General features: G+C 37.8%; 1 protein-coding gene across 1 annotated transcript; it reads right to left on the reverse strand.

Annotated features, from left to right (window-relative positions):
* Positions 1–18,404: 18,404 nt before the first annotated feature.
* Positions 18,405–19,966, reverse strand: LOC104102080 (protein VAPYRIN-LIKE-like). The gene has a single exon (XM_009609694.4). The coding sequence runs from the start codon at positions 19,869–19,871 to the stop codon at positions 18,441–18,443; it is 1,431 nt and encodes a 476-aa protein (XP_009607989.1). The 5' UTR covers positions 19,872–19,966; the 3' UTR covers positions 18,405–18,440.
* Positions 19,967–26,911: the final 6,945 nt, after the last annotated feature.

A 26,911-nucleotide genomic window follows, 5' to 3' on the forward strand; every position in this document is an offset into this window, starting at 1 on the left:
GCCCGAAAGATTAGCTGGGAACACATCTGGAGAGTCCCTCACTACTGGAACTGACTCAACTGTAGGGGTATCAATACTGACATCTCTCACATAAGCTAGATACGCGTCACACCCCTTCTCAACCATTCATTGAGCTTTAAGAAATGAAATAACTCTGCTAGAAGTATACTCTAAGGTACCTCTCCACTCTAATTGCGGTAAACCTGGCATAGCCAGCATAACAGTCTTAGCGTGATAATCAAGAATAGCATAGTGGGGCGACAACCAGTCCATGCCCAAAATACTATTAAAGTCCACCATGCTGAACAATAATAAATCAGCTCTGGTCTCAAAACCACTAAGAGCAATCAAACACGATCGATACACGCGGTCCACAACAAGAGAATCTCCCACATGAGTAAACACATAAATAGGGGAACTCAAAGAATCCCGAGATACGCCCAAATATGGGGCAAAATAAGAGGACATATAAGAATATGTAGAGCCTGGGTCAAATAACACCGACGCATCTCTATGACAGACTGGGACAATACCTGTAATGACAAAATCAGAAGTGACTGCCTCTGTATGAGCAAGAAGGACATAATATATGACCTGGTCTCCCTCTCTAGGGCGACCTCTACCTCCCCGACCTCCACCTCGGGTTGGCTGAGCATGTGGGGTGGCAGTTCGTGCTGTAATCATAGCCTGAGGACCCGGTGGAGCACGTTGTGGCTGAGAAGTCTGTGGAAGTGCACCCCTCCTAAATCTAGGGTAATCCCTCACCATATGGCGAGTGTCGCCACACTCAAAACAAGCTCTGGGAAGGCATGGCTATTGTGACTGGCTCGGGCCAGGTCTGCTAGACTGGCCGCTAGGAACACCTCGTGCAGGAGGTGCACTAGATAATGGCAGTGCATAATAAAGCTCCTGGGGCCTAGAAGGAGCTGGAACACCACTGGCAGCTAGAAGAGCTGAATGAACGGGGTAACTTACATAACCCCTACCATGGCGAGTTGCTGGGACACAAGCTCTAGAATAATAACTAGTCTCTCGAGACCTCTTGGCCTCCCTCTCCTCTCTATCCCGGGCAAGCATGCCCTCCAATCTCCTGGAAATACTCACAACCTGCTGATAAGAAATATCTATCTCTAACTCCCTGGCCATACTAATCCGGATGCTGGGGTGGAGTCCCTCAATAAACCGTCGAACCCTCTCTCGAAATGTGGAAACCAAGGCCGGTGCATGTCGGTCCAAATCATTGAAACAGACTGCATACTCTGACACAGTCATAGATCCCTGGCGCAGCTGCTCAAACTCCGTGCGCCATGAGTCCCTAAGGCTCTGAGGGATATACTCTCTCAAAAACATGTCCGAGAATTGAGTCCATGTAAGTGAAACTGCCTTATCCTGACTACTCAGCTCATAAGCACGCCACCACTGATAGGCTGCTCCTCTAAGTTGGAATGTAGTAAAAGAAACCCCGCTCATCTCTGCTACGCCCATAGTACGAAGAATACGATGATACTCCTCTAGAAAACCCTGAGCATCATTTGTAGCCAATCCGCTGAAGGTAGATGGATGGTACTTCTTGTACCTCTCAAGTTTGAGCTACTCCACCTCAGAAGTTGCTGCCCTAACCTCGGGCTGAGCTGGAGCTACCGGTTGCATTGGTACAATCTCTGGAACCTGGTCGACCTGAACCTGCTGCTCTGGAGTACCAGCAACGGGAGACTGTTCTCCTCCCCCGGCTTGAGATATGGCAGGAGCAAGTGGAATAAATCCATCCTGAGCTAAGGTACTGAACATGCTCACAAACTGGGCTTGAATCTCCTGGAGGGCTGGTGCAGAAACAGGTACCTCAGGTTCCTGCCCTCTAGCTGGAGCTACTAGGGGCTCCTCTGTAGCAGCTCGTGCGGGTGATCTGGCTGCACCACATGGACGTTCTCGGCCTCTACCCCGGCCCCGGCCCTAGCCTCTCATGGCTCTAGCAGGGGGCGTGGGTGCCTGGTCATCAGATCCGCTTGTACGTATCCTCATCATCTGTGAGAGAATAGAATACAGAAGTTTAGAATTTGTTTTTTGAAGTCAACAATTTTCGCACGACAAGGAATCAAAGTAGTGAAATTTTCCTAACAGTTCCATAGCCTCCCGAAGATAAGTACAGACATCTCCGTACAGATCCGCGAGACTCTAACAAACCGGCTTGTGACTCACGATACCTACGAACCTAGAGCTCTGATACCAACTTGTCACGACCCAATTTCTCCTCTGTGTGACATCGTGATGACACCTAGTCTCTATAAGTAGGTAAGCCTAACAATTTTGCGGAATAATGAAATGAAAACAAAAATTTAACCAACTATTCAAAAATACACAACAAATCCCAAAACCCGGAACATCGTGAATCACCTACAGAAGGAAAATCTAGTGTCTTTGTACATCAGAGTCTAACAAAGGAAAAAATACAGAAGATAATGGACATGAGAAAGAGTAGAAGGGGACTCCGAGGTCTGCGGACGCGACAGATATACCTTGAAGTCTCAAAAACTGTCCCGACTCACTAATAGTGCGGCTGATAAGGAGTACCTGGATATGCACATGAAAAATATATGCAGAAGAGTAGGATGAGTACACAACAACCGGTACCCAGTAAGTGCCAAGCCTAACCTCGATCGAGTAGTGACGAGGTCAGGTCAGGGACCTATTGGTAAATATATAATAAAAACAAGATAGAGTGTAATACCGTAGTAAAAACAATAAAGGCTGAAATTTAACAAGAATGAAATCATAGAAGGTAACAGCTCTTACACAAAAACACAATAGGGGATCTCCCGAGATACCATCTCATAGTCCCAAACGTAAATGTGCAGTACATGGGGGATCTCCCGGAATACCGTTCCATAGTCCTAAAGTAAATATGTAGTATAGGAGGATCTCCCGGAATACCGTTCCGTAGTCCCAAAATAAATATGCAGTACATGACGATCTCCCGGAGTACCGTTCCGTAGTCCCAAAGTAAATATGCAGTACAGGAGGATCTCCCGGAATACCGTTTCGTAGTCCCAAAGTAAATATGCAGTGAAAATAATAGAATTCAATAGTTACGACTCGAAATTCTACATTTCGACCTAAGTATCAGTTAAGGAAAGACAGGTAAATTCACTAAAACATGATGCACGTAGTTCAAGTAAACAGTTAAGGCAAGTAGGCATGCTATTCTAATCTAGTAGGATGCTACACATGCTGATGAAACTCCAATAAGAAATAAATCAGGTTATTACTTAGTAGAAAATCGAGGTTTTAACCCAATTAGCCCGTGTAGGTACTCGTGACCTCACGTACACGGCGCTCATATATCAAAACAGTACAAATCTTACAGGGATTTCCCCCACACAAGGTTAGGCAAGCCACTTACCTCGAACCAAGCTCAATCAATCGGTAAGAATGCCTTTCCCATGAATATCCGGCTCTAGATGGCCCAAATCTAGCCAAAAGAAATTACATATCATAAATACAACCATAATAGACTCATCTAATTAATTAAATTAATATTTTAACAAAAAATCCGAAATTCGCCCTAACAAGTCAACCCGAAACAACGTCTCAGAATTGGGTAAAAGTCACAAAATCCGAAAGCCCATTCACTCACGAGTCTAACCATATCAAATTTACTAAAATCCGACACCAAATGGTCCTTCAAATCCACAATTCAAACTTTCCAAATTCCTAGTCTCAAACTCCCAAATTCCACCTTAAATACACACTAACTAGGTGGAAAAATAAATGGGGAAGCAAGATTATTGATCAAAATAAGCACAAGGAACTTACCTCAAGAAATCTCTCGAAAATGCTCTCAAAAATCGCCCTAAACCAAGTTTGCAAAGTCCAAAATGACAAAAATCGCGAAGCCCTTCGGTTTTAACCACTACCCAGGTATTTCCGCACCTGCGGATGTGCTTGTGCAGAAAATGTGTGCATCTGCGCAAATCACTTACCCCCTCTGCCTCCTCACGTGCTATGAAAGGGCCGCACCTGCGCGTGCGTGCCTGCGGAAATCCCTTCAGCTTCTGCAGACCTTGCGCACCTACGATGACCCTAACGCATCTGTGCGCATCGCATATGCGGAATTCACCTCGTACCTGCGACCTCTAGCACTCCTCCACTTTTTCGCTTCTGCGCTTGCCTCTCCGCACGTGTGATCCCGCACCTGCGGTCTCTCCACCGCAGGTGCAAAAATACCAGATGCCTGAAGACTTCAACAACAATACAAATCCAACTTTTTGATCCGTTAAGCACTCGAAACTCACCCGAGGCCCCCGGGACCTCAACCAAACATACCAACCAATCCTAAAATACCATACGAACTTAGTCGAACACTCAAATTACATCAACTAACGCTAAAATCACAAATCATCCTCCGATTTAAACTTAAAGAACTAGAAACTTCTAAGTTCAACAACCGATGTCGAAACCAACCAAACCACGTCCGATTGACCCCAAATTTTGCACACAAGTTATATTCAACATTACGGACCTACTCCAACTTTTGGTATCAGAAATCGACCCCGATATCAAAAATTCCACTATCGGCCCAAAACTTCAAAAATTCGACTTTTGCCATTTCAAGCCTAAATGAGCTACGGACCTCCAAAACATAATGCGGACACGCCCCTAAACCCAAAATCACCTAACAGAGCTAACAAAACTGACGGAATTCTATTCCGGAGTCGTCTTCACACAGTTCCGACTACTGTTCAAATCCTAAGGCTTAAACCTCCATTTAGGGACTAAGTGTCCCAAAACACTCTGAAACCAAAAACAAAACCTCCCGGCAAGTCACCTAAGTAGAAAAAGGTACGGAAAAATAGTAAATAGGGGATCGGGGATATTACTCTCAAAACGACCGGCCGAGTCGTTATAAATATAATTCTCAAAAGGTATAAAAATTTATTAACATTTCATGTAATGTGCATTCAGATGAATCATTATAAAGTGTTTGCACTATATGTTTTTATCTCCATATATAATTTTAATGTTTTTATTATAAAAGTGAATTATAGTTAGCTAATTAAAGCTATTCATTGCTAATATTTAGTGATGATACTTGAATTCAACTTGCATTGATAATATTTAGTAATGGTACTTTAATTCAACTGATTGGATATTATCTCTCTTAATTCACGAATAATTTTGCTGAAGTATAATCTCTTTTATTATTTGGATGGTTTTATCATGAGAATCTTACTATTATTACTGATATTTCTCACGAGTTTTATAGTTATATTAATAATTAAAGGTAATCATGAGTCTTAATGCACACGAAATATAAAAGACAACAACAATTTTAAACCAACAAATTCTTTTCTAAAATTTCAAAACTAAATTCAAAATAAAATACATAAATAATGGTGTTTGGATATTTTGATTTAAAATTTTAAATAATAAACCGACCCTTTGTCCCTCAAGTGAGTTCGACGCCCATTAAATAATATAATTCATATTATCTTAATATGAAAAGTATGTTAATTGAAATGGGGAAATAATTTAAACATGGTAAAATTTTTATTACTTTTAAAGTTCTAAATATTAAGAGTTCTTATATTTTTTAAATAAGGAAGATTTCTAGTAAAATTAAATTAATATTCCTAGATATTAAAAAAATAATTAAATGACTATTCCTAGATATTAAGAAAATAATTAAATGATTAATCCTAAATTAGGGAATTAATTAGAATGATTATTTTGCCCCGTGAGAACTGTATTTTTAAAGGGTAAAATATACGAATGATATTTCGCTAAGGGATTTCGTGCTTTTAATATATACTAGTTTTAGGGTACGCGCTTTGCGCATGTATTTATATTAAGGGGTAAAGAATTTTTAAAAATCACGTAAATATAAAAATAAAATTTTAAAAAAGGGTAAGTTCTTGAAAATAATGAATGTTAATCATATTTAGCTAACTCAATGGAAAAAATCTTGCTCCACAAAAGTCCTTAGATGCCTTATTGTGATTTTAAACTTATTTTCTTTTACCTAATACTGAAAACAAATAAATCACAAAAATATTTTCAAATAAGATAAATTAAAGAGTTAAATCGTTTAGTATTTTAGAGATTTGAAAATAATTACTAATGTTGCATTAATATTTTACCAAAATAATTGTAACGATCCGACCGGTCGTTTTGCTTTTTAGAACCCCGTTTCCCTAAATAAGACTTCACGTACTTGTTTTACTGATTTATGATGGGTGGGGATGGTCGGTTCGGGATTTAGAAGAGTTTGAGTTGAAATTGGAACACTTAGTTCCTTAAGGTTAGCTTGAAAGGCCAAATTTGACTTTGGACAACATTTTTTTGTAAAAGACCTCGGAATCGGGATTTGATGGTTCCAATAGATTTGTATGATGATTTCGGACTTGGGCATATGTTTGGATCGTATTTTAGGTGACCCGGGAGCGTCTCGGCGCCTAATAGTGAAAATTAGTTCTTGAAGGTTTTTGAAGTTCTTTAAATTAGGTTTGGAGTAGGTTTTGGTGATATCGAGGTCCGAATGGAATTCCGAGAGGGGTAATAGTTCTGTAATATCATTTATGACTTCTACGCAAAATTTTGTGTCAATCCGAGTAGTCTAAGTATGATTCGACGTGTTCGGAGCGATGTAGAAACTTGAACTTCAAAGTTTGATTCAATTTGGTTTTGGGGTGTGATTCTTGGTTTTAATGTTGTTTTATGCATTTCGATAGTTTGAGCAAGTCCGTATTATGTTTATACGCTTGTTGGAGTAGTTGGATGGGGTCCCAAGGGGCTCGGGTGCGTTTCAGACCGCCCGGAGTTGAGTTGAAACACACCATATTTTTGCTTCTGGTTTCCTTCTTCGCGAACGCGATCAGACCCTCGCGTTCGTGATGAAGGATTTGGGATACAGTGGGCTGCGGAGCTTTTGTCCTTTGCTTTCGCATGCGCAGGACCGCGTTCGCGGAGGTCTAGGTCCTCTAGCCTCGCGTGACATGGCCCGCGTTCGCGTAGAAGAGGCTGAGCTGGTTGGCCGCTGATTTGTTCTTCGCGTTCGCGAAGAAGCCCTTGCGTTTGCGTATGGTAGGCCAAGCGATCCTTCGCATTCGCATTGCTCCTGTCGTGTTTGCGATGGGTAAATTTTCCTAGTCCTGGGCCGTTTGCCTTCGCGATCGCGAGGCCACCTGGGCAGAAACGTTTAAGAAACGGGACTTAGGCTATTTTAGCTCATTTCTTCCATTGTTGGGCGATTCTTGGAGCTCTTAGAGAGGGGATTTAACTTAGCACTTTGAGGTAAGTAATTTCTACAAAATGTGAGTTAAATACATAGTTTATGGATAGATAATAACATGTAAATTAGTGAAAATCATGAGTTTAGGTGAAAACCTAGGTTTTTGATAAAATGAGGTTTAACCACAAAATTCGTTATGGAATTTAGTAAAAATCATATATTTATGTTCCTAAGGTTATGGGTAACAACTTTCTTTAAATATTTTCGGAATTCGGGAACGTGGGCCTGGGGGTGAATTTTAGGAATCTTGCAATTTAGGTTGGGTAATCACTTAAATGGTGGAATTATGAACTTTTGAGCATAGATTGATTAGTTTATGTAATGTTTGACTAGCTTCAGGTCGTTTGGCGTCAAATTTGGAGGTTTGAGTGCGTTCTTGAATTGGGAAGTAGGCTTTGAGATGAGGTAAGTCTCCGTTCTAACCTTGTAAGAGGGAATTAACCCCATAGTTGAAATAAATAAATGTTTGTACCTAATTGTGGGGGCTACGTACGTACGAGGTGACGAGAGTCCGTACGTAACTACTACTATGTTGTTGTCCGGGTAGTCTGGACCCGTATCATGCTATACTTGGAATGTTTGTGCCCTTACTTGCTAATATAATCCTTAGTCATGACATAAATTGATAAAAGAATTGTACAAGGTTAAATTCACTTACTTGAAGGTTGTATGAGATAACTGACTGTAAATGAGAAACTTGTCTTTTCTTGAAAATAACTGTTATTTGTGGATCAGGCCGAGCGCCTCGGTAGTAAATATATGCATTTATGGTTCGCGTCGTTCGACCCTCCAGCAATGCACAATTTAATATTTTGTTAGACCGGGCCGCATGACCTCGACATAATTGCGCATGCTAATTATTTGGAAATTCTCCATGATTTATTCTGCTTAAATGCCTTGAAATGTAAGTTGCTAAATGGTATTACTGAAATTTAAGTTATAATTATGAAAGAAGGAATTATCTCTTCCTGTTGTTGAACTGACAATATCATTCATGATATCCATGCTTAGCATAATACTTTTATTACATTATTACTGGCCTAATAAGTGTCAAGTCGACCCTTCGTCGCTACTTCTTCGAGGTTAGGCAGGATACTTACTGGGTACATATTGTTTATGTACTCATACTACGCTTTTGTACTTAATTGTACAGGATCTGAGACTGGTGCATCTAGTTACCCGCCCGACGCGCATACCTGATCTTGTACCGAGACTTCACAGTGAGCTGCCCCTTCTGAACCGTTCAGCAGCATGCCAGAGTTTCTCTTTTGTTTTTATCTGTCTATTCTGTTTCAGACAGTAGGATATTCATATTTTGTATATTCTACTAGTTTCCCACACATTTGTGACACCAGATCTTGGCACGTATTAGTAGACTTTAATTTTTGGGTTGTAATTCAATAGTTATAACTGCTTTTAGATGTTTCTGTTTGTTTGCCTTAAAAATCTTTTATTTATCAAATTCTTTAAATGTAAGTAAAACTAAATGTTGGAATTGCTTAATAAACAAAAATGGGAAATCACTAAGTTGTTCACTGTTGGCTTGTTCGGCAACGGTGCTAGATGCCATCACGACCCGACATGGAGTTAGGTCGTGACAATATAGTATCAGAGCACTAGGTTCACGTAGGTCTCACAAGTTATGGGCAGGCCTAGTAGAGTCTTGCGGATCGGTGCTGTGATGACCCAAAATGTCATCTTTAAATTTAATGATTAATTATGTGATCTAAGCATTATTTACCATTACTCGACTTGAGTGTGTAGTACGTAAAAAAAAATTCGGAAAAGTTTTCAGGTGAAAAATGAATTAAAATGTGAATTAGAGCTTTAAAACTCAACTGAGTTGACTTTGGTCAACAGTTTGAGCAAACAGACTCATATCAGTGTTTTGATAATTTTGGTAGGTCTGTATCATGATTTGGGACTTAGGTGTATGCCCGGAATCAAATTCCGAGGTCCCTAGCCCGAGATATGGAATTTTGATGAAAAATTTAAAGTTTAAGTTCAAATAGTGACCGGATGTCGAATTATGTGCAAATGACCCCAGAATAGAATTTTGATGATTCCAACAGCTCCGTATGGTGATTTTGGACTTAGGAGCGTGATCGAAATTTTATTTGGAAGTCGGTAGTGGAATTAGGCTTGAAATACCGAAAGTTGAATTTTTGAGAAGTTTGACCGAGGGGCTGACTTTTTGATATCGGGGTCGAAATCCGATTCTGAAAATTTTCATAAATCCATTACGTCATTTATGACTTGTGTGCAAAATTTGAGGTCAATCGGAATTGATTTGATATGTTTCGGCGCAAAATATAGAAGTTAGAAGATTTGAAAACTCATAATTCGATTCGATGCGCGATTCGTAATTTCGGCGTTGTTTGGCATGGTTTGAAGCCTCAACTAAGTTCATATTATATTTTGGGACATGTTGGTATATTTGGTTAAGGTCCCGAGGGCCTCGGGTGGATTTCGGAAGGTTAACGAAATGGATTTCGGACAAAAAGGAACTGCTGGAATATTTCTGCTGCAAAAGCTATTTTTGGACAGCAACCGGTGCAATCGCAGAGCTGACTTTAGAAGCTTATATCTCGAAATCTATAAGGAATCTGAACATTATCAAAACATGAAAGTTGTAGCCCTTTGATTATAATTTTCAGAATGACAAACCATTTATCATTCAGACACTTATACAAAATGTTATGATCAATTGATTGAAGCTAGTACTGCAGATTTTGGCTACAGCAGTGTGCATCGCCAGAAATTTCTGCTGCACAGGGCTGACTTTGGGAGCTTATATCTCGCAATCTATAAGGAGTTGGGCGATGAGAAAAACATGAAAGTTGTAGTACTTTGTATTTAGTTTGCATAACTTTAAACCGTTTGGAAGTTGGAGTTGAGTACAAGAAGTTATGATTGATACACTACAGGCTGTTGAGGAAGAGTTTGATGTTTTCAACATAAGCATGTAATGATCCAAAAGTCCATTTTTAGTTCTAGAGATTGAAATTCGATTTCGAGACTTTCGACATTTTGATAATGAATTATAGGAGTGATCTGGAAAGTTTGGTCTAATTTCATCAAGTCGCGATTGAGTTTTAAGCGCGAAATATGAGTTAATTATTTAACGAGAGAAATTGGTATCACATTGAGCAAATGAGCTCCGAATTGAGTTTCGATTGAACGAATGGGTTCGTAGTTTTATTTGTGACTCATAGGAACAAGAATCGTCGAATTCTGAGTTCGCATGATGGAGTTAGAGTCTTTTTAGTGAAATAAAACTGTTGGTGTAAATAGTCCTGGTGTGCACCTTTAGCGACCAGATGTGACACTTTTAGCGACGGGATTGGACTTTTAGCGACCGGAATAGTGTTTTTGGGGCAGAAACTTAAAGACCAAAAATAGTCATTTTCTTCATTTCGTTTTGGAGTTTTGGAGCACGGTTCTTGGGCGATTTAGAGGATTTCTTCAAGACTTCAACTTGGGTAAGTGTCCTATATCCAAATGTGATTATATTTCATAAATCCATGGTCATATTCATCATTTATTTCGGATTTAAATGGAAGAAATCAAGATTTTTGCAAAATCTTCCAAAAATGAAAACTTAAGATTTGGAGGTCGAGTTGTTATCGGATTTTGGTAAAATTGGTATGGGTGGACTCGTAATTGAATGGGTTGTCGGATTTTATAAGTTTTACCGGATTCCGAGATGTGGGCCCCACGGACAAATTTTGAGCTAATTTCGGATTTTAATGAAAATGTAATATTTTCTTATGAAAGTGATTACTATAATTTTTGTTGACTGTATCGAATTAATTATGACTAGATACGAGTCGATCGGAGTCAGAAATTCGAGGAAAAAGCATAATACTTGGTTAAATTGGAGCAAGTCGAGGTAAGTAACTTGTCTAACCTTATGTGGGGGAAATTTCCCCTAGGATTGGTATTGATGTGATTATTGAAATGTGTTGAAAGTCGTGTGCACGAGGTGACGAGTGTGTACACGGGCTAAATTGTGAAAGATTATATTTTAAAATTGTGTAGATCAATGTTGCGCATTTATTAAATTATTTTATCTTGTTATATTCTTCATCATTGATCTGAGATATATACTTCAAATTTGTTTGATCTTTTCTTACTAATTGTTTTACCTGTTTAGTTAAAACTTGGTTTCTTTTATTTTGTGCATTATTTGAATGTTGATTTTCTTTAAATTAAATATTATTAATATGAAGTATTTGACATTTTTAAACTTGATATTGAAGCAACATAGTAAAGATTTTGAAATATTATTTTCCTAAATTATTTACTCCTGAATATTTTTATACTCATTGTGAGGGAGTCGTGAGCTCTTTATTGTGAAAAACTATTATTGATGATTTATTTTGGCGTGAGCCGTGAGCTCTTTATTGTAGAAAAATATTGTTGTTGAATTATTTTGGCAAGTTAAATTATTTGAGCACTTGAGATGCAAATTGTGACATATTGTGATAATGTGACATACTATTTGATTCATTTCCAATGTCATTTTATTTTACTACATTAATAAACATTTTACCATGCCATCATTATATTCCAGTAGGGCCTTACCGGACCTCGTCACTACTCTGCCGAGGTTAGGCTTGGCACTTACTAGGTACCGCTGTGGTCTACTCATACTACGCTTCTGCACATCTTTTTGTGCAGATCCAGGTATATTTTACCAGCCTAGACGTCAGTGAGTTACCTGCGCACGGAGACTTCGAGGTATATCTGCCAGCGTCCGCAGACTCCGGAGTCCCCTTCTATCATTTTATGTTGCTTCCTTATATTTTATTTAGACCTTGACATATAGAGACATTGAGAATAAATTCTTAGAAGCTTGTGACTTATTTCTACCGGGTTTTGGGAGTTGAAATTGTTTGAATTGTAGTTTATTTATTTTAGATATTTATTATTATTCCGCATTGATAGGCTTACCTCGTCTTAGAGACTAGGTGCCATCACGACATCCTACGGAGTAGTTTGGCTTTCATTTCAGCAGAAGAGAGGCCATTAACTTTGGATATCCAATCCTTGGCCAACAAACTTGTGCGACTAGATATCTCAGAGCCCAACCGAGTTCTTGCATGTGTCGTAGCTCAGTCTTCACTATTTGATCAGATGAAGGCTCGCCAGTATGATGACCCACACTTAATGGTTCTTCGAGAAACGGTACTACGAGGTGGTGCCAAGGAAGTCACTATTGGTGCAGATGGTGTTCTGCGACTCAAGGATCGTCTGTGTGTTCCTAATGTGGATGAACTAAGGAAAACGATCCTGGAGGAGGCACACAGTTCTCGGTATTCTATTCATCCAGGTGCTACGAAGATGTATCGTGACTTGAGGCAGCATTATTGGTGGCAATGAATGAAAAAGGACATAGTTGAGTATGTAACTAGGTGTCTAAATTGCCAGGAAGTTAAATATGAGCACCAGAGGCCAGGTGGCCTACTTCAACAGATGAGTACACCGGAATGGAAATGGGAACGCATCACTATGGACTTTGTAGCTGGGTTGTCGCGGACCTTGAGGAAGTTTGATGCAGTTTGGGTGATTGTTGACAGTGACCAAGTCGGCACATTTTATTAATGTTGTGACTATGTATACTTCAGAGAGGTTGGCCCAGATTTATATTCTGAAGATAGTTCGGTTGCACGGTGTGCCAATTTTCATCATATCAGATAGAGACCCTCAGTTTACTTCACATTTCTGGAGAGCAATACAGAGTGAATTAGAAACCCGTGTAGAGCTCAGCACAACCTTTCATCCACAGACCAACGGGCAGTCAGAGCGGACAATTCAGATTTTAGAGGATATGCTCAGGGCATGTGTGATTGACTTTGGAGGTCAGTGGGATCGTTTCTTGACTTTGGCCGAGTTTGCTTATAATAACAGTTACCAATCCAGCATCGAGATGGCTCCATTTGAGGCTTTATATGGCCGTCAATGCCATTCACCTATCGGATGGTTTGAGCCCGGTGAAACTAAGTTATATGGTACTGATTTGGTGAGGGATGCCTTGGAAAAGGTAAAGTTGATTCAGGAGCGACTTCGTACAGCACAGTCCAGAAATAAGAGTTATGTGGATCAGAAAGCGCGTGATATATCAATTATGGTAGGTGAAAAAGTTCTCTTGAAGGTTTCACCGATTAAGGGAATTATGAGATTCGGGAAGAAGGGCAAGTTGAGCCCAAGGTTTATAGGCCCATTTGAGGTGTTGAAACGAGTTGGGGAGGTTGCTTATGAGCTTGCATTGCCTCCCAGACTATCGTGAATTCATCCGATTTTCCATGTATCTATGCTCCGAAAGTATCATGCTGGCCTATCACATTTGTTGGACTTCAGCACAGTTCAGCTAGATCAGAGTTTGGGTTACGAAGAAGAGCCATTTGCCATTGTTGATAAACAAGTTCGCCAGTTGAGGTCCAAGAGGATTTCTGCAGTAAAGGTCCAGTGGAGGGGCCAACCAGTCAAGAAAGTGACTTGTGAGGCCGAGGAGGACATGCGGAGAAAATATCCTCACTTATTTAGCACTCCAGGTATTATTCTAAACTCGTTCGAGGACGAACGTTTGTTTAAGAGATGGAGAATGTAATGACCCAACCAGTCATTTTAACTTTTAGAACCTCGTTCCCTAAAATAAAATTTCTCGTATGTGCTTTTAATGATTATTGACTAGCGGGGATGGTTGGTTCGGGATTTGGAAGCATTTGGGATTGAAATCGGAACACATGGTTCCTTAAGTTAGCCTTAAAAGGCCAAGTTTGACTTCGGTCAATATTTTTTAGAAATCGACCCCGGAATCGGGATTTGACGATTCCAATAGGCTCGTATGATGATTTTGGACTTGGGCGTATGTCTGAATCGGGTTTTGGATAACCCGGGAGCATTTGACGTTTAATAGTAACAATCAACTATTTGAAGGTTTAAAACTTCTTTAAATTTGGTTTGGAGTAGGATTTTGAGTAATTGAAGTCCATTTGGAATTCCGAGTTTGGGAATAGTTCCGTATAGTGATTTAAGACTTGCACGCAAAATTTCGTGTCATTCCGAGTAGTTTATGTATATTTCGGCGCACTGGAAGTAAATTGAAGAACTTGAAATTCTTAAATTTGAATTAATTTGGTTTAGGGTATGATTCTTAGATTTGATGTTATTTTACGCATTCCGAGAGTTCGAGTGAGTTCGTTTTATGATTTCAAACCTGTTGGTATGTTCGGGCGGGGCCCCGGGGGTCCCGAGTGTTAACCTGATGAGGCTCGGACCTATTTCTGACTTGGGAGAAAAATGCTGAAACTTTCTGCTTCTAGTATGTTCGCACCTGCGCTTGGATAGCCGCAGGTGTGACCCTCGCAGATACGAGCTTCAATCGCAGAAGCGGAAGGGGGAAAGAAGGCCTGCCATCACAGGTGCGGAACATTTGGGCGCACCTGCCAACGCGCAGGTGCGAGAACTTTTGCGCAGATGCGACCGTGGCCCAGGCGAGTGGAACTCGCACCTGCGAGTAATTTTCACAGGTGCGAAAGCCGCAGGTGCGGTACCCTTTCCGCAGGTGCGAAACCACTGCTTGGCAGAATGGTTAAAAATCGGGGCTCAGACATTTTGAGCCCATTTTTCCTCCATTTTCGGGCGATTTCATAGCTTTTGAGAAGAGAGTTCAACTAACAACTTGGAGGTAAGTTAATTCTACACCCTTTGAGTTAAATACATAGATTATGGGTAGATTATAACTAGTAAATCTTAGAAATCAAAGGTTTAGGTGAAAACCCTAGATTTTTATAAAAATGAGATTTTAACTATGAAAATGGTTATGTAATTGGATAGGAATTATATATTTGAGTTCTTGAGATTATGGGTAACGTTGTCATTAAAATATTTTCAGATTCCGAGCACGTGGACTCTGGGTGAATTTTAGGAATTTTACCATTTTGGATAGGGCAATTTATTTAATAGATGAATTTCTAATTATTGAACATATATTAATTATTTTATATAACTTCTGGATAGTTTCGAATTTTTCGGCATTGAATCGAGAATTTTACGCGGCGCGATAATCGGAAAGTGGACTTTGAGACGAGGTAAGTCTCTTGTCTAATCTTGTGAGGGGAACATTACCCCGTGGAGATTATATTGAATAATTCTTGCTAATTGCGGGGGCTACGTACGCACGAGGTAACGAGAGTCCGTGCGTAGCTACTATAAATGCTAAAGTTCGGGTAGTTTAGGACTCAAAGCATGAATTACTTGTGTAAATTGTATTCCCTGATTTATTAATATTAAATTGATATATGTGAATATATTGTGAATTGTTAGATAGAGATATTAAAGGATGAAAAAAATTATATGCTTGATTTTCTGTTTAAATTAATTAATTGTTAAAAGAAATTATTCTTCCTCCCGAATTTATCTCATAATAAATATACTTTCCTTCCGGAGGTACATAAGAAAAAATGTCCTCCTTTCTTTGGAGCGGGCCGAACGCCTCGGCATGATAGATGCATCTATGGATCGCGTCACACGTCCCTCGGCAGTGTACACGACACTCTGGATCGGGCCGTACGTCCTCGGCAGAAATTATGCTTAATAATAATAATAATTACACGATTCTTTAATAATTTATTTCAGCTTGCGAAGCTAATTGATAAATTGGAAAATCCTTGGAATTTAATAAATTATTATTCTTGCTTTTTAAAGAATTAATTATTATTCCTGTAAATGATATTTAATTGATAAATTAGAAATTATTTGAACTAAAGGAATTTAATTAATATAGTGAGAATTGTTGCATTTGAAGAAATTTGATTATTTTCGCTAATTAAATAAATTATTTTAAATTCTGTAAATCATGCTTATTTAAATATCCTAGTTGTATTTTAATTATTATTATTGACCCATAGCGAGTGTCAAAGTCAGCTATGTCGTCTCTACCACTTCGAGATTAGGTTTGATACTTACCGGGTACACGTTTTTTACGTACTCATACTACCCTTGCTGCACTTTTTGTGCAGGAATTGAGGCAAGTACTAGTGAGGGACCTATCGTCTTACACCCACGTTATCCAGGGGCATAGTGGTGAGCTGTTTCTCTGATCTGTTCTGCAGCTACTAGTGTCTCTCTTTGTATTTTTTTTTTATTCTGTCTATTTTTATTTCAGACAGTATTTGAGATTTTGTATAATCTACTAGATGCTCATACACTTGTGACACCAGGTCTTGGCACATACATTAGTAAAATTTGGTGTTTTATTATTTTCTTGATTTTAAATTTTGTCAATGTATGTTTAATTTATTAAGTTGGCTTGCCTAGAGCTACTAGGTTCGGCCAAAATCACAGTCGGGCTTCTACCTCTATCCCTGCTTATGGATGACATTAGAACACCTAGTACTAAGAGCCTATTTGGATTGGCTTAAAAACTGGTCAAACCAGCTTTTAAGCTCTTTTTAGATTTTTGGAGTGATTGGCAAAAAAGAAAACTACTTAAAAAAAGTTAAAAAGGGCTTAAAAAAACCAAAAGCCACAAGTTGGCTTACCCTAACTTCTCCGTTTTTGGCTTAAAAGCCATCTTATTTTGACCAACGAAATTACTTATTTGTCCCTTATAACTTTTACTAATCCCAAAACTACCCTCATCAAATAAATCCTAAAACATCGAGCTACTCCCACTTTCTTCAATTTTGAAGCCTCTGCTCATCTTCTTTCCTCTTCTTCTCCTTCATCTTCAGTTGTACTATATTTTCGCTCAGGTTTTTAGTGGAAATCGATCTTCTTTATATGTTTTTTTCTTTGAGGTAAGGGAATACCCAGATTATCCCAAACCTGGTTTAAGGCTTTGCATAAAAAAAAATATGGTAACAATCTTTTTGCAAGTTTTATGTTTGATGATGGTTCGCTTATATAGAAATCGATGTTTGGCAGATTGTTACATAATAAGCAAAGGAAGATGTAGATTCTTGATTTGTTTTAGGCAATATTTTTTTTCTTTTTAACAGAAAAAAGTGCTTACCAGCACTTGTTTATCAAACACTTCAACAGTTATTTTTAAGTTTCAGTATTTTTATAAAACAAGCTCCTGCACTTAAAAGCTGTAAAAGCTATTTTTTTCCAGCAAATCCAAACAGGCTCTAAGTATTGCTTTGTGTTGTCATTCCAGCGATGATGATACTGAAGCAGTGGGAATCTTGAAAGGCATATCGCAGCTGCTGACACTAACAACTGAGGGTGAACAAGTCAAAAGGCCACTTTTTTTAGAACCAAATATTGTATTCCTTCACAGTCAACAACTCTGATCATGCCCAATTGGAAGCAGCACAAATTTTGAAATTAGACTTGTACTGTTAAACATGTAGAGTTGATCTTAACATCTCAACTAACTGCAATCATCGCAGTTGAATGAGACAAAAGACCACTTTTTAGGTTCAGCCTACGTCTTGTTGATTCTTGATTCCCCTTATCTTTTACAAGGGAAAAATATTAGTCAGATTGTGATGTTAATGTTGATTAAAAGAGCGACGCCTTTTCCAAAAAAGCTATATTATAATGGGATGGCACAGAACCCTTTGAATCCGACACCATTTGATATTGAAAATCCTCAGGTCTGAAAACATGAGTTATCTGCTCCTAGAAAAAGATGGCGCCTGCAAAAGACCGTAGATAGGTAAATGGATTAGTAGCTAGGAACTTAGACTACCAATGTGTGTCCTATGTTTTATATACTTCAGGAGATGATCAATTTCTTCTCTCAGAGAACATGTTCAGGATTCCAAGAACTCAATCAACATGCAGAATTCGTTAAATACTACTGTAGTTTTCCTGCTAATCCGTGTATAAATTCATTCTGCATTTGAAGATTTATTTCCATAGTATGGCCTCGAATTGGTATTCCAAATGCTTTTCGGGCAGTTTGATTCAAATATTGAAATGACGAAAAGAAGAAATAACTGGAGCTCCAGGCCTGAGTATTTTCTCAGCTTCTAATAAAACCAAACACTGACATTGAACATAAATATAATCAGCTCTAATATCCTTTCATTTGATCAATAATGATTCAATGAAATTTTCTTATTTTGATCGAGAAGAATTCAAGATTTTTGAGTGCCATAAGTCGAAAAAATATACAACAGCCTTTACAAAATATGAATTAAGCTCTTTCATGCTTTGCATGATACAAAGTTGTAAGTACATGCGAAGGGTGGTTCTTGACATAGTCCAAATCACAAGAAAACAGTACTTTAGCTTTAAAATTAGCCTTAGCACCTTGAGCAACTAAATACATAGCCACATCCTTTTGTCCAGCCTCAATAGCAAGATGAAGCGGCGTGTATCCACAATCATCTACAACATCAAGCTTAGCTCCATGCTTTACCAATACCTTTACCCCTTCAATTCTACCCTTAAAAGCTGCTCTGTGCAAAGGCGTCCAACCATTCTGATCCTTTCCATTCACATTCGCCCCTTCAGCGATACATTTCTTGATATTATCAACATCCCCTTTTCTTGCTGCCTTCTGCAAAGTGTCCCCTAATTGTAACATATCATACAATTCAGAGTGGCCATTATCAGTGGCAAGCTCATAGGCAGTCTTCCCTTGTTTTGTTACAGCATATTTTGCAAAATTGGAATGCTTTAGTAAGAAGTCAACTGCTTCAACATGGCCTTGGTTAGCAGCAAAATGCAAAGGAGTCCACCCTTGAGAGTCTAACATATCTGGATCACTCCCTACTGAAACAAGAAACTGAAGCACTTCAACATGCCCATGAATTGCTGCTATGTGAAGGGCAGTTCTACCTTGAGAATCAACTGAGTTCAAATCTATGTCAGCATAACCCAAACAAAGAATTTCCATCAAGTCCACGCAGTCCACAGCAGCTGCATCATGCAGAAACCTATCAACAGAATTGTCAATAATATAACCAGACTCCATCAGAACCTGAACAGAATCAAGATTTCCAGATTTCACAGCCAGTGACATAACAGAATTCCCATCTGAGTCCCTTTTATTTACATCAGCACCAGCCTCAATCAAAGCTGAAATACAGTGGGAATTTCCATTCTTGGCAGCAGATTTAAGCAAGGAATCAAGCTGACAGCCACCACACAAAGACAAGGCTTTTGGGAGAAGTAAAGTGACATCCAATAAAGTCTTGGATGAAACAGAAGAATTAGGTGAAAGAAGAAACTCCACAACTTGTGGACCAACAAGGGAAATGGGAATATTGGCATCTTTGAATATATGTCGTCCAGTTGTGGAGAAGAGACGGCGGAGATCCTCTTGGCTGGCTTTACCTGTAGGAAGCATAGATGACTTAACCATAACGGTGTCCAAAGGCGTAGAAAGAGGGGGCTGATCACAAGAATTAGTCAAGAAAAGAGTGAAGGAAGCAGTGGAGAGGGGAGGAATAATAGAGAAGGGATGTGAGAAGGAGAAAACAGAAGGTTTTGTGGTAGAGAGACAAATGGCTACAGACATGGTGTGCATGAGATTGGTTAACTTAAAAGTTGCAGTAGACTTTTGCCCTCTGATGAAGCAGAGTTTTAGTTCCTCCAAATCAGGCTTAACAAGTCTGTCCATGATTTGTTTCTTTTGGGATGAAAGAATTTTCACAAACTGAAAAGAATGGTGTATATGGGGCTACTCTAATAATGTGATAGATATGATAATTGATTAGGGAAATATGAATGCCACAATGGATTGTTATTCTTTGGCATTTGATTATTATATGTAACATTGTTTGCATCTGAATGATACAAAAACACATTTTTAAATAAATACCAATGGATTATACAATATGGTATAATCTACAGTTAAATTCGAATATTTCGTTTGTTTAAGGTGATTGTTTGCGGAGAGTAGGATGGTGTCGTTGTCACTTTGGAATCAGAGACACGGGAAGAATTAACATATACTATAATTTACCTTTAAAATATTGGCTACTTTTTCGCCTTGAGTCATCCCCTTAGCGAACAGGGTTGAATTCTACTGATGGATCAACTACTCCATTGTTATAGGATCTTTGACCAGGCACATTCTTACTGTATTTTCTTTCTTTCCATATGTGGCGTGGGTACATACGTACATTTAATTTGGGATTTGCTTTCAAATGCTTAGAATTTACAATGAAATTACTAAGTATTTTCTAGTCGGTAGACAAACCTATATATTAATTATCAGCTTTAGAATTGCCTCCAGATTTGAATGAGCTAATGCAGAATGCTAAACCAGCTGATTATTTGGACTAACTAAATAGAGAACATTTGGAGCGTTTAGAGTACTACCCTCTAAACTTTGACTAGATCTTTTGAAATGACACATAAAATAATAAATTTAATGGAATGGTAAATATACAAACGTTGCAAACCTGAAATTGCAAATTAAAAGAATCTGTAAAGTTTGATAACCTAACCAAAAATAAGTACTCCATTAGTTCTGACGGCACATCCACTTTGCACCCACAAACTAAATATCTTTAATGTCAATATTTTGAAGGGCAGGCTTCTGAAGCAGAGAAATAGACAAAAGATCACTTTTTCTATTTGGAAATTTAGATAAAATGTAATGATCAATCGCCTGAATTTGCGTTTCTTTCATTGCCAGGAGGGTGGCACAATAACTAATAGATCGAGAGCCTTATTCTATCGGGAGGAAATATAATAGGAGGATTTACCTTCTTTTTTAAGTATTAAATAATTAAAAATTAATTGATCGGAGAAAAATATTGTTCTTATACAAAACAAGATAGACTAATCTGAAAGCCTAAAAAAGTTAAATCAAGATAGTGATGAAGGCCGAAACATCTTTGATGGGCGAAGTTACATTCTCCTAATTTACCATTGTTCGTCAAAAAATTATATTGTGTATATATAGATAAAATATTAGGTTTTTGAGATTTATACTAATATATATTGAACACCCTTTGTCGGTGAATTATTTTTAATTTTTTTAAATTTGAACACTCTTGGAGAAATTCTTGATTCCGCTACTGATTTGAACGTAATATTATTTCTTCAGCTAGTACGAATCATGGAAAGCATATACCATCAACTGATACTACAAATTCAGTGGTAGTAAACGACAAATGATCACTTTTTGATGACCAAATATATATATTCAATTCCACTACAATCAATTAATCAATAGGTATGCACATTGAAGAAGCTAATCTTGATCATGTAAGCTTGATTTTAACAGCTCAACTAATAATAGCATGCAGAGCAACTCCCTGGACGGCAATAATAATAAAAATTTTAGTTTGTCTTCATCTCTTGCCTATGGTTTTTGAATAAGACAAAATATCACCTTTTTGTGTTAAGCGACGTTTTATTGTTCAATATTTATGACCATTTATTAAGAGGAAAAAATCAATAGTAGTATGTTTTTAGAAGGGAGGACTGACGTAAGAAGAAGGGTTTAGTGAGGATCAAGCTTTTGCAATTTCAGAATGTAAAACAGGAGTTCTACTAATTAACGAACTACGTAATAGTCAACCATCTCTTGGTGTTAATTCGAGAAGTCAATCGACCACACTAGGCATAAGTAGTAACTAGGATCGTTTTTCCTATGCAACATAACAAAATTAATTACGTCCAACGTTAACTCAATAGTATATTTGACTAATTTTTGGATTGAAGATTTCACATCATTCGACCAAAGTTTAAAACTAACGGCATATATTTAATTCGGACAAAAGAACTGTTAACTGATGATTATTTTTTAAAAAAAGATGTTGGGCATATTTAATTATTTTTAATGTATATATTGATCCCATTTTTACCCTCCTTTGAGTGTTTTTATGTGAAATACGGCCAACTATGCTTAATAAGTGAACTTTGTGATGTCGTAAGCTAATTGAATGAAATGGAAAACGGAAACGAAGAGGAAGAAGCAATTAAAGGCTTGGGCACAAAGATCTTGAGTTCAGATTCACATCTAGAGTTCTTTTCTCTTATATCTATTTTCGATTCGTAAGTGGTTTTGGGATATTTCTAAAATTACTGTTATGGTCATGTGTGGCTATATTACTCTTACGGTAAGTTGGTAACATGAATGTTGAGATAATTCTTATATTGATTAAATATATGTTTATCGATTGAGCTATTTATTCAATCTTCATCCTAATTTTCAGTTTCTTGATCACCAATTAAACTAATTTTGATTTGACATTGAAAAATAAATTTCTTGATTAATATAAGATTGAATAGCGCAAATTTTTAATCCGAAGCATTATGAGAGTAATTCGCAAATAAAATAGAAATATACTTTTTTGTGTTTCTTAATCATTTGAGTTAATGGGATTGTTAATCATGTAGATTAATAACTTAGATAATTAAAGAGTTGATTTGATTGAGTATCTCAATGGGATTGTTAGGCGAAACCAATAATTCTAGAATATCTTGCCCCTATAACTCTTGACATTTCAAGCGTTAGCTTCAATCCTCGGTTCCTTGGCAAACTAAACCAGGACAGTAGATGCATTGCAATATGAGCACATCCGTTAAAACCTCAAAAAATGGTCAACCAACGAATTAGGCAAAATACATAGTTTACCCATTCACCTTGCACCCAAATCCCCGTTACACGTATGTTGATCACGGGTTTAATATTACACACCAAATCTTTTAAAAATGTGTCAATGACACACCACTTTTGACCAGTGTAAGTAATAGTCAATGTTGTGTATACACACTGTGAACACCTAATTTTTGACCGCACCCAAATTCGATACTATTTTAGTGTAAATATTTCTTTTAGGTCTAATCTTAATATTTTAAACTCTTATCTCACTCTTTATAGGTTTTATTTGAAAATATATATATATATATATATATATATATATATATATATATATATATATATATATTACAAAAAAAAATATTTACATTCTTAGGGTATAAGTTTATTTCTATTCACAAGAGAAAAGAAAATTTACAAAAAATACTTGGTTTCTTTTAATTTGAATTCAAATAAGTATGCTATGGTATCTTTTCTTAGTATTATTTAAATTATATGCAAATATTTAATTTCCTTATATTTTTCTTAGTCTAAAAGAAATGGGTTCATATTTTTATTTATGTATTTTACCTTACCTTTTCTTTAAATAAAAGAAGTAAATAAAATAACATATTTTTAATTATATATATAAAAAAAAGAGATCTTAGCTAACTCCTATCTGATCTAACAATCCTAACTTCCCCCACCCCTCACGTCACTCTACACCAATGCACACAGTCACGTCCCAATCCCCATGTCCCCCACTCTTTCACGTGCGCGCACACACCAACACATTAACTTCCCTCACCCATACATCTATATATATATAATACACACACATTACATAAAAGAGGGGGGCAAGATTTTGAAAAAAGAGAAAAAACTTTGAACAGAAGAAAAGAATACGAGATTTATAGAAAAAGAGAAAGAAAGGAGATCTGAAAAGAAAAGGGTAGTAACTAAGGCAAGATTCAAAAGAACTATTTAGTTGAGTTTTCAAGTTTCATTTGGAGTTCGTACAGTACGTGTTCTGCGGATATCCATAAGAAATTTGAAGGTTCGTTTATGTTTTTTAAGTCCTACTTTGATATTTTTTTAAATAAAGTTTGAGTAGTATATTAAAGATGGATTAGTTTTATGTGGGTTGTCTTAAGTTCTACTTGAATTGCAGTTCTTTTCCCATAGGGTGTTGGTTCATTTCAGTTTTATTTTATTTATTTATGTTGTGCTTGTATTAAGCCTTTTTGATAATTTTTACAATTGTTTAGAATGGGGCTAGATGAGGGTAGTACTAAATAGTCCATAAACTATAATAATTTTATTTTATAAGTGTAGTAAGTTTCTTTTATATATAAAAAAAATAGTTTTAAAGAACATCTTAGTAGGAATACTTTAAAGAAAATATGTTTTTGGTATCAAGTTCTTCAAGTTTTAACTTTACTTTAAATTATTTTAGTGTATCTTTAGCTATCTTAAATTAGTCTAAGAATGTAGATTTTTTTTCCTTATTTCATCATTCAAGAATAAACTGGAATCCTTATGAGTTTGTCTCTTTGTTATATAAATTTCATTTGACTCACGTTCTCGAAGAGAAATTGGGTTGTGCATCGCGTTCGTGTTTGGATATCGCGTTCGCGAAGGGAAGCTCGTGTTCGCGAAGAGGAGCTCGTGCTCGCGAAGAAGAGCTCCGTAAAATATTGCGTTCACGAGCAGTGTATCGCGTTTGCAAAGAGCAAACGTTGGGCAGCACATTTTGTGCTTCGCGAACGCGAGGGACCTGTCGCGTTCGCGAAGAAGAGAGGTCTGGACAGAAAGTTTAAGTTTAGAAAATCCATTTTTAACGATTTGGAGCTCGGATTGAGGCGATTATTGGGAGATTTTCAGAGAAAACAACGGGGTAAGTGTTCTTAACTCATTATTGGTTAAATTACCCGAATCCATGGTTATTTTTATCATTTAATTGGTGAATTAAGTTGAAAAATATTTGAAAACCGTCTTGGATAAATTTGAGGATTTGAGGGCCGAATTATTATCGGAATTTAGTAATTTTGGTATAGTTAGACTCGTGGTGGAATAGGGGTTCATATTTTGTAACTTTTGTCGGGTTCCGAGACGTGGGCCCCAAGGGCGATTTTTGAGCTAAAATTCGGATTTTTATGGAAAATTAGCATTTTCTTATGGAATTAATTCCAATGAATTTTATTGACTAAAATAAATTATTTATGGCTAGATTCGAGGCGTTTGGAGGCCAATTCACGAGGAAAGGACATTGCAGAATAAGATTTTCACGGCTTGAGGTAAGTAACAGTTTTAAATCTGGTCCTAAGGGTATGAAACCCTGGATTTTGTATCATATGACTATTTTGGAGGTGACGCACATGCTAGGTGATGGGCGTGTGGGCGTGCACCGAGAGAATTATGACTTGGTCTGTCCCGTGGAAACTGTATAGTTGAATAATTTATTGTTAGCTATATGCTCTCTATGTGTTGAAGAAATTTGACTGTAAATCATGTTAGAAATCATGCTTAGGCTACGTTATAGTACTATTGGGACTCGCAGAGGTCGCGTACTTGTTGAATTATTTGCTAATTGTTGTTTTGTACTTAGTCATGATTTTTCTTGCGTATTATACCCTAGTCTTTCTGGATATTTGTTGATACGTTATGTTATCTTTGTTTGGGTTGATCTTTGTGATTTTTGAGAGCCCGAGAGACTAGAGAGGCTGAGGACTGAGTAAGGCCGATGGCCTGTCGGTGAGGTAAGGATATTATAGCACCTGAGTTGTCCGTGCAGTACGTGAGTTGTCTGTGCAGATTATGGCGCTTGGGCTATAGGAGCCCCTCCAGAGTCTGTACACACCCCAATGAGCGCGGGTACCCATTGAGTGTGAGTGCTGAGAGTTGAGAGCCAAGTGGTTGAGTTGTTGTGATGAGTTGAGTGACTGTTACTTGAGAGGTTGTACTTGCTTTGCATTTGTTGTTGCACTTGGTGGCTATATGTCATTATTGTGAAATTTCATTAAGGATTTATGTCCGGATTACATGAACTTGAACTGTATAAAATTGATTTGACATAAACTACCGGATTTGAAAGCATGTCTATTCTTTGCTAGAATTACTGAAAGTGAACTGTAACTGTATAGCTCGTCATTATCTTCAGTTCCTTATTTATTATTGTTACTTGTTGAGTTGGTTGTACTCATACTACACCTTGCACTTCATGCGCAGATTCAGGTGTTTTCGGACATAGCGAGTGTTGATCCTTTCGTGCAGTTGACTTTTCCGGAGATTCTGAGGTAGCTGCCGTATTTCACAGACCTTGCCTCTCCTTCCCTATCTCCTTATTTACTTTATTTGGTTTCAGACTTGTATTCACAATTAGATGCTCATGTACTCAGTGACACTAGGTTTTGGGGAGTGTTTGTATCGGTAATTATGGAATTTTGTATTGTATTTAAATATTATATTTTCAAACTTAAGAAAAATTGTGGTTTATTGAGATTATCGGCTTGCCTACTATCGAGATAGGCGCCATCACGACAGGTTGAGATTTTGGGCCGTGACAAGTTCGTATCAAAGCCTAGGTTACATAGGTCTCACGTGTCATGAGCATGCTTAGTAGAGTCTTGCGGATCGGTACAGAGACGTCTGTACTTATCTTCGAGAGGCTGCAGAACCCTTAGAAAATTTTTACTTTCTTGTATTTTGTCGTGCAAATTTGTTGATTCCGGAAACTAAATTTATGTTAATATATTCTCTCACAGATGGTGAGGACACATACTACCGGATCAGATGGTCAGCCATCAGTGCCACCAGTTAGGGCCGCGAGAGGCCGAGGCCGTGGTAGAGGTCAAGGTGTTGCTCGTACCACAGTTGGACCAGCACCTGTAGTACCACCAGTTGCTCCAGCTCAGGAGCAGATTCCAGATATAGTTGAGCCGACAGGATCAGCTCAGGCACTAGTTGTGCCCATTGAGATTCCAGGCCTTCAAAAGACTTTGGCCCAGATATTGGCAGCTTGCACTAGTCTGGCTCAAGTGGTTTCGGCTCAGGCCGCACCTGCCACTTCTTAGGCCAGGGGAGGTACTCATACCCTTGTTGCCCTTACTATAGACCAGGTAGTA

Source organism: Nicotiana tomentosiformis, chromosome 1 (assembly GCF_000390325.3).
Source record: "Nicotiana tomentosiformis chromosome 1, ASM39032v3, whole genome shotgun sequence".
Classification (NCBI taxonomy): domain Eukaryota; kingdom Viridiplantae; phylum Streptophyta; class Magnoliopsida; order Solanales; family Solanaceae; genus Nicotiana; species Nicotiana tomentosiformis.

Excerpts from the sequence above, each read along its gene's own strand:
- LOC104102080 (XM_009609694.4), bottom strand. The coding sequence starts at position 19,871 with ATGGACAGACTTGTTAAGCCTGATTTGGAGGAACTAAAACTCTGCTTC.